The sequence below is a fragment of the Arvicola amphibius genome, chromosome 2 (assembly GCF_903992535.2).
Source record: "Arvicola amphibius chromosome 2, mArvAmp1.2, whole genome shotgun sequence".
Lineage (NCBI taxonomy): Eukaryota > Metazoa > Chordata > Mammalia > Rodentia > Cricetidae > Arvicola > Arvicola amphibius.
The window spans coordinates 49063646-49078852 of record NC_052048.2 but is presented as its reverse complement, the minus strand read 5'-3'; the positions used below and the strand labels follow the sequence as shown (position 1 = coordinate 49078852).

Genomic DNA, 15207 nt, shown 5'->3' with positions numbered 1-15207 from the left:
ATGGAATGAGTGCCGGAAAACTACAGACGAGAAATGACATTCAGCTTTGTATAATAAAAACACCTATTAACATTCATCACAAGGTACAGAAAATGTGAAGCCTCCAAGAGGCCGTGGGCCCAAATGGAGGCCTGAGGTCAGAACTTAAAATGGTATAGAAGAAGCAAAAAAAAAAAAAAAAAGCAATACATTAAAAAGTTTGGGATAATTATTTTAACCCCTCCCCCCAATAAACACACAAAGGCCTTCCCCATCCCAACTGGAAGCAAAACAAAAACATACAAACAAACAAACCAAAAAAAAAAAAAAAAAACCCAAAGTGAGTAAAGGCAGTGATATCAACATGCAGTGCTGTGCAAACAGGTCGTCCACTGGAACCTTGAATTCGGGCGAGCGAAGGCTTGGTCTGCGGTGGCGCAGGTGCGCGAGCTCAGTCGGGCGTCCTCGGTGTCTGCCTCGGCAGGACAAAACTGCAGTTCAAAGTCTGCTGCGAAAAGTGAATCCGTTTATCGAATTTACAACACTGATGTTGACTCAAAGAGGAAAATCCCAAGTACCAAACAGGTCCATCCAATGCACAGAGTACAAATCCCTTTCGTCAACAAAAAGTAGAAAAATCAAAAATACTCCCAAATGGGATTCTTGATGGCACTAAGAGTTAACACATTTCAGAGTTGTCAAAGTGGAGCGAAAATCCTCCAGACTGTACAATAAGTGGAGAACGGTTTCGCCGCTAACTTTTGACGTGTTTTTTTTTTTTAATTTGTTTTGTTTTGCTTTTTTTTCCCCAATCTTCGGTCTCGGGGGTCGGCCCGCCCGGAGGTTCAGTCCATGTCCTCATTCACTGGTTCATCTTCGTAATCTCTGTCATGGTCAAAATCCGGACTGTGGTTGGCTGTTGTCACTAAGGACAGAGGTCCTTCAGCTTCTTCCGGGTCAAGGGGTTCCTCTTTGACATGTACAGGATGCCTATAGAGACAGAGAGAGAGAGAGAGAGAGAAAGAGAGAGAGAGAAAAACAGGCTTAGAGAGGCCATGGGCCACTGTTGGTGCAACCAAAAGACACAATCCAGTATAGGCAGAGTGACCCTGGCCACACATGTTTTTCAATTATGGTGGGAAACTTGCTATGACTTTAATGTCTGTAGTTCATTTTCATGGCCTACATTCCAAGGCTCTAGGGACCGTGGCCTGGGGCTTCTGGATAGCTTGGCGTAATACCACTGGTGCTGAGAGATCCTTTGGACATTCTTGTTTTAGAAGTCTCCTGTCCAGGAATCATTTGTCCTGCTTTTCCCGACACCTGAGTTACCAGAGGACCTTGTCACGGTGCAGAGTATGGAGCTCAGACCTGCATTTCTAAGAGATTCCAGGTGATGGCGCTGGTCCCAGGACCATACTTTTGAGTACCAACTAACAGGCCCCGTAGCGACATCCTGGGTGGATGAATGCCTCCCCGCAAATAATTACGTGAAATGGGAATCTATAATACAGCAGTGGTTCACGGGGACCACTGAGCACAGGAGGCTGGCTGGGCTAATCATGGCTTGCTGTGTGTTCTGCTCTGCTAGTTAACATGCAGAACCTGTGAAAGAACCCTCCAGAGGACGACCCCAAGTGAGGGTCTATCATTAATCAACTTCAAGCAAACACAGCAAAGAGACACCATGATACATGCTTGAAGCTCCAAATTAATGCATATTTTTACAAACTGTCAATAAGGCAAGAAAAGCCCTGCCAGGAAACACAAACGGAGAGGAAAAGGCTTGCTCAACACAACAATATGATAAGAGAGCAGAGCCCCAATCAGAATAATAACGCTGTCAGCTGTAAACAAGGCAAAACACGAGGCCCGGCTGGTAGCTGCCACCCGGACACTCTAGCTACTTTAAGAGCTGCCAACTTTCTCATTATGGACTCGGGCTCGGTTCATCGAAAGGGGGCTGGCGAGATCACACAAAACCACTCTGATAACAACTGTGAGAGCTGTTCGTAAATCATATTTACAAATGATCTTTTGCAAATACAAATGACTTTCTGTTGTGGGGGGCTTTTGATATGTAAAAGAACCATTCAAGTTAAAATGTGCCCATCTCTGAAACAGGCTGCAAGGGGGAGGGACTTCTAATGGACATTATCAAGTATTAGTAATAAGAGGTGGTACTGGGGATGGCTGCCTTCCTAAATAGTTGATGCTGTATGCAAGCCCCAACGGCCCCTGGAGCCATTTAAAAACAAACAGGCCTGCCCTGGAAGGCAGGAACCTTCCAAATCAACTGACACTAAAATTAGCACACCGAAGAGGGAGTCTGGGGGGCTAGGAGTCAGATAAATAGCTTTAAACAATTATACCCATATTCTTACAAACCATTTGCACAACAAACCAGGGTCCCACAGTACACTCTCTATGCGGGTCTCCAGCTACGTAGAACTTTGAATAGTTAGGCTCATCTTTGTGTCTGAAATAAGGCCTAGGCCTGGCTATCTAGTCTGCAGAGTTCCTCAATGAAAAATATGCACTTCAAGAGAAAGACCAAACATTTCAAAGAGGGTAGTTAGTGTCACTCCATGCTTGGGGCACCATGTCACTTGCCTGTATGTAGTCAGCCTGGATTATGGCTGGTGCCAACCCCTCCCTTCCTTTCAGGGATCATATTATTACATACTTTAGACACAGCAGGAATTACTTTCTTTCTTTTTTGTATTTTGTTGGCTTTTCCGGTACAGTTTTTCTGGTTAGGTGCAATTCCATCTGTTGATAAGCCACTCCCTCCACACTGGATGCTCTGCAGCTGCCTTCCTTCCCCTCTGCTGTTCGCATAGTACAGTGAACCACTGCAAGCCATTAATCTTTCTCCTTCTGTTGATTTACCTCCTTGGGATAAATGTCTAAGAATGGAATTGTTGGAGCAGAGGCCAAAACATCTTTATGGCTCTCCTGATTTACTGGGATATTAATTTGCAGAGGGGTGCTATCAAGTGAGATTCGATGGCAGGGTCCCAAGTGTTACTTTAAAAAAAACAGCTTGTGGTCTCACAGGTGGGCGGTATGGTCCAAGTCACCTTGAACTGCACCCCTTGCATTAATAAGCACAGTGGACGCTTATTTCTCTCTCCCGATTTCACTCTATGGAGGACAGTGACTTACCAATCATTCCAACACCACTCACTACGTGGGCTTACTAACGTCCAGCAACAGGAATTTGCCCTTCCAAAACAATTATTTTTTTAAGCTGTTACTGAGGTTCAGCTGTTATTTTTCAGGATAACATTTGCCTGCTTGAATTTCTAAAAGCTATCACACTTAGTACTTAATCTCTGGTAAGGGTCAGAAACCCTAGGAAAATATAGGCTCATCTAGATGTGACAGTCTTGCTTTACGACTGTAAACCATTGTTTTCTAGCTTCAGCCCCCAACAACAAACGGAAGGCTCCCCCAAACCTGACTTCCTAACACCACAGACTATTTTGTTCTCCCCTGAATACATTGAGTATTTACTGCCCGCAAACATAGGTCATGATGCTGGCATGTTTGCGTGGTCTACCCTAGTGCTTAACATAGAATGGATGGCCAAGAAATACCACATCTGCTATATGACATCCTGAAAAATCTACACCAGGTATGACAGTAAGGATTCTTCAGCCTTCCAGGAAAGATTCAGACTGTGAAAGGCTTCCCTTCCACTGGGTGTATACACAGTGTACCACCTACAGAATAGGGTTGCACAGTGGATGGCCCTCTTAAGCCTCCCCATACCAGGCCTACTATTTTAAAAAGGGTTCCCAATGGATAATGGAGCAAAACACTATCTCTCTGTTCCCCTTTACATCTGAGTAATCCTTTTGTACAGCCTTCCTGGGGACACATGGATTTTTTATTTTAACTATAGCCAGCTAGTCTTTAAAGGCATTGTGTCCCTGTTCAAGAGTCTTTGGTATGGTGGTCCTTTAGCTCCAGAACGAAAGTACACTGCCCCCAAACCATCATTGTGCAACTACCTTCTACCAATTTTTTAAAGAAAAAGGCAATGCTATGGTTTGTGTCACGGCAAAGGGAAGCGCAGAGAGCTGTATTGCAACACTGCCTGTGTGCAGGGCCAGCGTCCCTAACAGTGTCTTGTAAGCCTTGTAAAGTTTATGGCTTGATTTATTCCAATAGACTGGAACAGTTAAAAAACAATTTGCATCCTAGCAGGGTAATGCACACTGGACAAGAATGAAATCTCTGTCATTACAGAACTCACTTAATGGAAGTACGAGGTCAGGGAGACTAACTGGCTGCGACACTGATAGGAGCCCAGGAAAGCTGTGGTCGGCCCTGAGCACCACGGGGCACATGGTGTAAACCTGATGCGTGAGCATCGCATCTGACAGCACTGTGCGGGGGCTCGCTTGCTCTCTCTCTCTCCCTCCCCCCCCCCCCTCTCTCGTAGTTGAAGCTTTGTTACGCTTTAGGACGACTGCTGCAAAATATAGTTCTTTGGTATGTCTGCTGTTCGTTCCATCTTGTTAAGCAGATGAATTTCCATCATGGATAGGCTGTCTCCATGACCAACCTCAACCCCCCGCCCCCGCCCCAATTTTCTTTTCCTACTGATCACTCTACTAATAGGATAATAACATGAATCACACCTTGACCAGACTGTGAGAAAACAGTGTGCCTTCCACTCAGTGACTTCATGTATTCTTGCTCAATGCATATGTCTTGGAGTGGCTTATATGCTACCTAGTGTTGCTCTGAACTTCCTCAATACTGAAATGAAATATCCCAACAACGATGAATATCAGTGAGATAACAAAAGAGTCGGAAATACCAGTCCGCTTTAGGAAACATGAAATTCGGTGGCAATAGTGGGAAAGACACACGCTTTCCTAAAATGTTAGAGTATTGGTGCTGGGAGACTATGCCCACATACTATAAAAACCCTCACGCCCACCTCTAAAGATCTCTTTTGAAGCACTCGGGGCATGGGACTCAAATGCTAGAAAGCAAACTCTCAGATTTCCCCATCATGCTGGCCGAGGCCGCTTTTCCCCCTTTGTCACCAGACGCCAGTTCATTCCGTCCCTACTTGTTAAAGGTCATATGTTCCATTCCCATCCCTCAAATTTCCTAAAAATAAGATGTTGGTCAGTAATCCAGAAGGAATGTGCAGACAAGTGGCCTATTCTTGGAGCAGACAGCGCTGGAAACACTGAGCTGGTGTAGGCACTTCAAGGGGGCCACGGTTTTGGAGAAACTCACTGAGAGGGAGACTGCCGTGAGTAGCGGGGGCCGCTGCACACCCAAGCATCTGGAATCACAGGGTTTCTTTTCTGTTGTGAGGCCCTTCCTAGGAACCAAAAGGGGACACAGGGGCGCCCCAACCTGGTGGCCTTGCTGAGATCTGTGTGATCCTGGGGTCATTCGCATTCATCCCAGGCAGCCATCGCCCACTGCTTCGTTCCGTTATATGTGCTCTCATTATCCCGCCGTCTGCTGCTGTAATGCTCCTATTAATTTTCCTTTTGATATTTTAAGAGCAATCTATAAATCATGCCGCCTTTCATTTGTGCCATCATTAATGCTTGGTAATAATGCTGCAGTGTCGAGCTCAAGTGGTTAAACTCAGCGCACAATCAAGTAAACAAGCATCTTTCCCCTCGCCCGGTTCGGCTTGCCTGGAAGCTGAACACGCCAGGAGCTTTCTCAAAGAGGTGTATACTGGTTTTAGGAGAAAAATCACAGTATGACTTAAATAACAGTCTGAGACACGAAGTGGAGGGAACTTCTCATTTTCTTGCTATGTGCACTTACCGTAGATGAAGCCAATTGCTTTTACGAGAGAGTTACTAACTAGTTCTCTTATGCACTAACAAGCGACACTAAGGCTCTTAAGAAATCAGAGAAATGGTGTCTAAAGGGGCCAGGGAGACTGGGTTAGGTGACAAAGAACTTTGGGTAGACAGTACTCACACAGCTTGCATAGGGGATCTGCCCGGACTGCTGTCACTCTCGTTGCTGTTGGTGTGCTCCATGGCCCCATTCAGCTCCTCCCGGATGGCACTGGCCAGGTTGCCCAGAGTGGGATTTCCCATGGAAGCGGTAGTGTACAGAGGTATACTATTCTCAGCCATGGAAGCCTGCATCAACCAAAAGAAAGCCAATGGAATTGTAGGGGAGGCAAGACAAGAAAGTTCTGTGTCATGAACGTGTGGTGTGTTCGACAGCCTTTGGTTCGAGTTCACAGTAATCATTGCTGACAACTCCCAGGAGCTGTGGGATTTTGCTTCGGGAGCCTTGGACTTCATTTGGATAAGCTAATCTGGGCACCGATAAGTTCACGGGTAAAGTCACATGAAGTCCTGCCTTGTGGAGTCACAAGGCTTAGACAAAAGTATCTAATATGAAGTGTATATCCAATGCCTTTTTTTTTCCAGGAAGGACTGAATATTTCCAGATCATAGTGAAATATAATGGAATTTTCATTTCTTTATCCATTTTTGATGACTCCACTATTGGATATCCAAGATCTGATCAGATTATATGGCCACATGGCTCAAATTTATAAGAACTTCCATAAACACCCATAGGAAAGGAAGAGGTTATAGAACTGGAATCAATTTTTTCTCCCTCATCATTCCCATCTTAATAATTTTTGGAGCTGCTTAGTGAAGGCTAACATGACCAGATGAAGGTAAAACCGCAGTCTTTCACCCTCAGACCAATCATGGAGGACTTCGGGAGTGAAGAGGAATCTCTAGCAAAAAGAAAGGCTAAATCTTATTTCCTTTACAATCAAGCGTATCGATATTAAAGGTGACAAAGTCATTCCAAATGAATGTCAGCAAAAGAAAAAAAAGTATGGAAAGGACTAGCCCCCCCTTCAAAAAAATCTACCCCCCCAACTAAAGTCTGGTAGGCCACTGTTCATTATCTGTCACACCAAATGTAACTATAATGGGCACCCTGTCCGCAATGCAGACAGTTGTCAAACAATACCATGGGACTGAAGGAACCCCATTTGTTTCTCTTGGGTAGGAAGTGTGCCCCAGTGACTTTTTATTTTATTATTCAGGAGGACAGACTTGGAAAAAGAGGCAGCTGTAATTAGATGAAGATTTATCAAAATTGTCTTCTTTCAGACTACACTATGCCTGGTTTTCCATCCTAATGAGAGAAAGTATGATCACAAGACAGTCTGGCAGGGTGGCTCTCATTGGCCCACCCTGTGAGAGCCCTAACTATTCTGGAAAAGCTGGCCCCAAAGAAAAGGTATGAGCCAGAAACAAAGGGGAAGCAGGAGCGGAGCTGGGCTGCAGGAGCCTGCCTGGTAGTCAGCTGCAGTCCTGCTCCCTGCATAAAACCCAAGGTCTTCCTCTTTCCCCGGTGCAATTATCACTTCTTTTTTAAAAGTAAAGGGAGGAGGGTAGTGTCTCATGATGTCCCGGTGTGGTGACCATTTCCCACTCTGCTACGGTTTACCAGATAATCTGCTCACACCCAGCACTTTCTAAACGCATCTTTTATAATTGCAATAAAACATTTCTATTCTTTCTGGGCAGAACAGTTGGCAGTATAATATTACTGCCAGCTGCGGCTGGGCTGCCATCTTCAGTTGCCTTATGTGAGACCAGACAGTGGTCACATTTCCCTGCCATGTAAGTGCTGCTTCGACTGTCAACTGAGTGGCCTTCTCACTGGAAGCATCACGGGATCTGCTCTCATTGGACACACCTCTACTGCTGCGTGGTCAGGATGGGAAAGAAGCTGGGGCCACTGCTCCCTTGATATTTTATTGGATTCCAAAGCCCCAAACTGAGAAGTAAAAAACATGGGGGAAAAAAGTTGTAGTCTGTTAAGATGAGTATCTGTTATTCTTTTTTTTTATTCTCAAAGTATTATGGGTGAAAGCCACTTCTGACTGACAATGGACTGTGTGGATCATGGGAAGAGGCCCAGAAGCTACAGTGACAAAAGTCAACCAGTGGCAAGACCTTATCTTGGTCCCTTAACTCTCAGACACGATGTCAGTACAGACAACCGGTCTTGTTCCTTTAAACAAAACACTAGTCACGGGGCCACAGTAAGGTCCTGGGGCCTGGCCCACCACTGTGCCTCTTCAACAGTCCTTCGCGGAGTGAAGGACCAGAGCAACCCACACATCATCACCTTCTCACAGGTCCTTCCTGTCGCTGACGCTCTTGGGAGCAGATGGATCACAATGTTAATAATGGACTTAATTACATAAATGATCCTGGGCACGGCGTGTCGCTTCCTAGCAAACTGGCACCCACCTCTGTCAGGAACACAAAGGTTCTTAAGTGATGGCACGCGGGTCTGCAAGAACCACGGCTTCTGGAACGTGAACTGCTCTGCGCTCCCCCGGGGAGAAGGCAGTCTATAAATATGAAGCTTTACGGTTACCCGTAGTTACTTCACTTTTTCAGAGCATAATGCAATCTGTCCCGAGCCCCATGTTTTATTTCTGTAGTGGATTCTGCTGTCCTATTTTATAAATTGTGTATCACGCCGTTATGTCGCTCTAGTGATTTTTTTAAAAAGATATTGTTGCACTGTTATTTTTTACTCGCCTTGAAAATGGAAGTGGGTGATAATGGAAAGGAAGGCCTGCTGGTGGGGTCTTTATTTAATTTGCATGGCAGGAAGCTGTCTTGTACTGACTGGCTGTCTACTGGTGGGGAATCCAAATTCAAGAGGAGGGGCAAAGGAGATACTCCTCAAAGGGTTCCTGGAAAGCGGCAGGACAGCTTTGGGTGAGCAGGGGAAACACGGAAGTGTGCAGTGGGTGCAAAAACAAAGGTCTCAGAGACGGAGCGTGAACACGTCTGTAACGATAAAGCGCGCTAATTGAAATCAGTCGCATAGTTAAGGGAATCCAAAGGATGAGGATCCTTATTTTTTCCCCCCTTTCCGTCTCATGAATGTAAAATGTGCTTGTAATTTTAATACCATTCCACATAGAGCCGCCTTTAAATTCATACTCCACAAGACTCCAGGGAAAATAAGTTACTAATGCATGGTATTTACAGTGGCAGTGTGTAAGCAGGCTTTCAGTTACTACGTAAACCACGAGTAATTAAAAGAAGCGCAGAAAGTAGTTGCTCCTAGTAAATTTAGTTCAGGCTAAAAGGAAATAAATAGAATTACTAAGACGTTCAGTTCAGTGGGTCTGCCTTGAACTATGCCGGGGCACATCATCCGCGAGGAGCCTGAGGGTGCTGCGGGTGAGCTGGAAGACAGGTCTGTGCCATGCAGAATAGGGGCTCAGTCAATATTTGTTTAGCAAGTAGCGAGAATCGGGCTGCTGCCAATGCCTCTTCCTCCCGCATCCAGTTCCCACGTAGCCATGTGTTCCAAGCCTTTTCCCACTGGCATCCCTTTTGGGGCGTTTGTTTCTCTATTTCTGCCTTCACTTGGGCGTTTCTGCAGGACCCTAACACTTCCAAGACATCACTGAATCCCGACACCCTATTATGGGGCGCTACAGTAACCGCACTGAACCGTGCTGGGAGTCTGCTCTGGCTAAAGAGAGATTTGTCTGCGGCCAATGTGATGGAAATGCTGCAAGATTCTTTTTGGCCTGTCTTCTAGAATGGTCAAGGTGGGTTTTTTTTTTTTTCCTAAAGAGAAACAATGGCTCCAAGGATCCTGGCTACCTCCGAGCTCTTAAGGAAAATCTGGGTATGGAATTAGGTATTTAAAAGAAGTGATATCAGATACTCTGCTCATTTTAGACATAGCTTGGTGATGTGGTAACTGTGAGGAACGAGAAACTTAAGACTGGCTAGACAGGCACACAGCTTCGCCCTCCTGTCGCTCACGCCCAGGGTACGCACCTGCTAGGATTCTCATTGAGGTAATATGTGATTCACGTGCGAGTAGGAAACAAACGTTCTATGTGACGACGACGACGACGACTAGGTTTTCCTGAACAACTGCCCAGAAACGTCTACTTTCCTTGAGCTTTCTGTTGTTTCAACAGTTGACTTACACAAGAGGAAACAAACCCAGACCCCACTCCCGCAGAAAGGAAAGGTGTTGAAATGGACTTTAATAACGCCTCGCTTTCTCTTTAAACCTGTGAACAATGGAAGGTCACGTGACACGGTGGCCTATCATCCAGCACATTAATAGCTGTGCTAGAGTAATTACACTTGTGGTATTTTTGCCTCAAGTGAAATTCTGAAATAAGAGGATGGAAATTATGATACTGCTGATAAATATTAATAAGTGAACTTTTAATTTTTTTTTGCCACAATATTCAAAATGCTGAGCATCCTGCTAATGCTGAAGCAGCCCGATGTGTTTGCCTCCGGGGAGAACGATGCTTTGTGCACTTAAGAAAAAAGTTTAACGGAATTAAAATTTAATATCTAATTAGAGCGAGGCTAATATATTTTGAAATGAGTGGGGGAGCCCCGTGCCGGTGCTGCGGACTGGGGAGACCGTTAACCTTACCTGTAAAGCTGCATTGAGAGGCGTGCAGTAGGCGTGGCTGCTCTGCATGTTTTTAATAAGGGAAGGGTTACTGTACAAGAGAAAGATAAAAAATCAGAGTTAAACACAATCGACCCAGGGGGCCTCACTACGTTCTCTTTTCAAGTTCGCTGGTAGCCTCTCCACATTTGGGATTCTCCCCCCTCCCAGTCACCGTACTGAAGGGAAAGTTAAAGCTTATCCATTTCTCAGGGTTGGTCTGGGTGAACACCGTGGGGATGAACCGGGCTGTCTGCCCAGGAGACGCTGCCTTAGATTCTAACCCAGGGGTATTTCCCTCGGAGGCCAGTCTGCAAAGGGTTAGCTGCCGCCCAGACTTCCGTAGGAAGGAGAGAGCCTGGCATGGAGGCGGGCTGCCTGGGACTGCATGAGAAGGAGTCTCTGCTGAGAGGCTCCACTCTTACTTGAACTTGATCCTGACCACTAGAGGAATGGCACCATTATCCCTGCTTTAGAAAGCAAGGGTCTCGGCTGCTGTCTTTGCTGTATATCCCATTCTAATTTGGTGTTATTTCTGTTGACTAGGTAAAAGAAGTCAAGGGACTTTTTTTTTTTTTTGTTTTTTTTTTTTTTTTTTTTTTAAGAAAAAGATCTTTGCCCCCAGTTAAAATAAAAACACTACAAAATTACACTGGACATGCTGAGGGGAAGTGTGGCGTGTGGCTTCCAGTAGGTAATGGAGTTCATTTATCAACAGACTTCGAAGGAAATGACATTATCAATCCTCCCCCCCCCCCACCCGGTGCTTAGGACAATTTGCTTTCAGTTTGGGAGACAGGGTCTCTCGCTAAAGTCCAGGCTGTGCTGGAATGTGCAGTCCTCCTGCCTCGGCCTCCTGGGGGCTGCCATTACAGGCACGCACCCCAATGCCTAGCTTGCTAGGTATATTTTTCAGTGACTCGTAATTACTATTACTTGAGTGTTCACACAGGGAACAAAACCACGGCACCAGATAGAGATGCTGTAACCATCATCGCCTTTCACTTGCAGGGATGGTGGGCAACACAGGAAACAACTAGCTTTGAGGGTCCCCGTGAGCTGCTGAATCAAGATACAGTCAAATCATCGGCATTAACAAAGACATTTTTTTTTAAAAAAAGCATCGTTCTAGGCACTGGCGTTCCAACGAGAAACGAGCGAGGTACATGTACAAATCACACCGTTTAGTCTCTGTTGCAGAAAGCTGTGGCACTGCTCTGGGGTGAAATGTCATACTACATGGGATGAGTCAACCATGCAAAGCCAAAGCAACAGCAGAAACAAAAGAACAAAGCAAGTAAAGGCTCTTACTGTGCGCCAAGCTCGTCAGAGTTTTCACCGGGGCAGTATTTGCGAGGACGGCCTCGTTGAATATGGCGGCCACGTCTAAACTCTTCATCATCAACTGTCCAAAAGGACCCAAACTCATCCTCTACTCTGATAAAGCACTTATGCAGTGAGAGGTTGGTGCGAATGGCACCCTGGGATAGGAGCAGCAGCAAAGGAGATGGAGTGGCAACAAAAGGAGACGGGGTTGGGGGCGGAACAGACATCCAATACAGGGAACAGGAAAAAGAAAATAAAATGCAATAAGCATAAGCAAATGGCTTGTGAGGGTTAATATGCATCGCCGCCTAAAAGCTTCTAGCATGTGATGTAACAGAGACCAGCAAGCAGGGGCAGGGGGACTGGTGGGTATACGAGACAGGAGGGATGAAATGCTCTTTCGTTTCCCTTAACTGAGACAACACGAAAACCAGTTCTTTGGTCTGACGCCGCCTAGCAGCCTCTACGGTACACTTGGTAGCACAATCCGAGCTGGGCTAAGAAGTTCAAACATGGCGGACGTACCCACTGATCTTTTGTGGCCTCCGTTTTTGGAACTCTACTTCATCCACTGTCCATACTGCCCCTTTAACGTTCTCTACTCGCACAAAACACTTGTGAAGACTAAGATTATGACGCACTGCATTCTGCAGCAAGTATAAAAGAGAGAACATTGACATTTTTTTCTATAAGAAAAGACTCCAAAAAATACATAGCAGTACATTCAGTCCCCGCCACCCAATCTGTAAGACCATCCCCCAGAGCTGTAGCCACCACCCCTTTCCCCCGTGGAGGATGCTCTTTGAGTGTCTTTTCTGAGAAAAACACCAAATTATGAGTTAATGGTACTCTGGCATTGATGCCTAATCTCTGGTACCATGTGACCAGAAGACACACTGGTAAATATGCATGCAAGCCCTAAGCAGGTCCCTCCACATAAATCTAAAATACTGTTAAAACAATGTCGAAACCAGGAGCTGTATACAGTATGAAAGCTGTTCTTTACAGCCCCATCTTTATGGGATTCATAAAAAGGTATTTATTTTTAAATCATGAAAGGCAAACACTTTTAAATCCACAGCAATATCTGCCTTAGAAACCGTGCATAGGCTCTATTAAGGGAAGTTCTAAATAAAGTTTTACCACCGAGAGTCCCAAGGTGTATAGCCAAGATGATTAGGGGGCAACCTCAGCACCAAGGGGTCAGTCTCTACCATCAAGCTAAGCCTTACCTTCCAGAATGTTTATGAACATGGGTAATCAGTCAGAAGAACAATTTTTAGAAATTGAGCAAATGCCAAGAACACACCAGTAGGACTCTCAATGGCAAAACGACTATGTTCTTGCGGTTGGTTTCTATGTTTAGAAGTCATCGTTGGCCATTGCTAAGTGGGATCCTTCACAGCTAACAAAAGGGGTGTTCTTAATTCTAGTGTGAAGGACTTTAAAAGTCTCCAGGAAAACCCACAACCCTGACTGGATAACCAAACTGGATACACTTCAGTCCTGCCTGGCTGACTCGATAATGCACTCGAGACTATGAAAATAGATTTCATCAGTTTTCTCATATAGAGTGAGTGGCTCAGTGGGGGCAGAGGAGCGGACATATCTATTGAGCCTTTGACACCTGACGTAGAAGCCCGTTGAGACAGGCCACACTCTTCTCCTACAGCAATTTGCTCTCTTGGTGGCAAATCTTGAAACTCTGAAAGGTCTCTGAGATTTCTGGACAATGGCAGTTGGTGACTAAGAGGATTCAGGTTACCTAAAAGTTATTCTTCGCCGTGATGACAGCACTGAGAGAACAACGGGACGAATTTTATTACGTATGTGATGATGTGCACCAGTGGGAATCCCAGCATGAGCACACAGGCAGCCTGTGAGTGCAGCTGGACGGAGAGTCGTGGTACCAGCATGACTATTCAAAGGATAGCATTGATTGGAAAACGTCTTCATGAGTTGCTTAAGAACAAAGTTCTGTGCATATAAATGCAACCTAGCTTTTAGGGAAATAATTTCTTCTTTCCATTTCATGCAGAATTATCTCCTCCAACAGCAAGGAGGAGAAAGAAGTAAATAAAGCCAGTTCCCTTTCAAAACCAAGACAGCACATGGACACACATGCGAGAGGTAGCCGGGGAACAAGGCAGCATCAACCATTGTTCAAAATTTTACCCAGGTATCAAAATGCGCAAAAACTGAAAGACCCCAGAGGTCATTTCCGATAAAAGAATGACTGTATGATTTTGAGGGCTAGATATTAAAACAGAAAGAAACCAAAAAATCAAGAGTTTTGTTTTTGTTTTTAAGAAAAAGAAAAGCTGAATGACATTATTTCATTTTGTCTTCAGATTGTCGCCCCAGTAAGGATGCTGAGCGAAAATTATCTACACTGATGAGTCAATAGGTACATCTATGAGATGTTTGTATTAGCGACACTTCTGCCTTTACTTTGCAAAGCTGAAAACGGGAGATGGAAGTTGAAATTCATATCCACAACGGCAATTATTTTTAAGTGTGATCATTTGGTATTTATAAAAAAGCAATTTGAAGGAAATGCCTACTTCATGCTTCTACTTCTTAAATTTTTAAAAGATCTGAGCTACAGCGCCTTTGTGTTTTCTCTCCTGAGGCAGGCTGGGAAAGAGGCTCAGATCTACAACACAGTTTCCCGTCAGCCCCCATGTGGCCACTGAATTAATCCTGGGCCTATACTCATTTTCTTATAGAATGCGAGAAAACCAAAGCAGGTTTCCTCCGATTAAATTAAGGAAGTTGTTTCCTGTAATAGCAGCACCTGTTGAAATTACGGATAAGGACAAAGCCTAAATACTAGGTGGTACTAAAACGATCTCTTTGGCAGAGTGCAAGAAATTAAAAGTAGGAAGCTGAAAAAAGTTGTGATGGCTATTTGTGTAAGCCAGCCTGGCCTTGTACTCGCAACCTTCCTAATTCTCAAACGCTGGGATTGCTGGCATGCACCACCATGCCAGAAAGGCTCAATGGAGACCTAAAAGGGACTCCTAGCGCTTTATGGGGTTACCTAAGCAGAGTTAAGGAATTTTACCTGTTCTGCGGCAAATGGTGTCATATCACATAATGGGGAAATCACCTTTCTTCCTCAGGGTAACCCTGAGCCCCTGAAGTGCATTCTTCAGAAACCACCCTTCTTACCATGAGTACATGGATTACACAGCTTCCTCTACTGTGCGGTTGCTGAGCTAGGATCTAACCACTGAAGGATTGATTCTCTAGGTTCCTAAGCGCACCCCTGTAAATGACTCTCAGTTACCCACTAATGAATGACATGTGGTTTGTGTAAGCAATAAGGCCAACCTCAGAGCTAAGGGTCACAGTGTCATCTCTTTTCCCTACAGAGAACTCTCCAGCCGGTCTATCCTC

At 45.1% G+C, this 15207-nt stretch overlaps 1 protein-coding gene across 1 annotated transcript in view; it reads right to left on the bottom strand.

Moving 5' to 3' along the window:
• Window positions 1-302: 302 nt before the first annotated feature.
• The window catches only part of Foxp1 (forkhead box P1), a 235156-nt gene continuing 220251 nt past the window's right edge, over window positions 303-15207 (bottom strand). Inside the window, 4 exon segments of the mRNA XM_042054470.1 lie at window positions 303-969; window positions 5956-6122; window positions 10462-10531; window positions 12331-12452. Of these exon segments, the coding sequence (XP_041910404.1) occupies window positions 825-969; window positions 5956-6122; window positions 10462-10531; window positions 12331-12452 (504 nt within the window). The 3' untranslated portion in view covers window positions 303-824.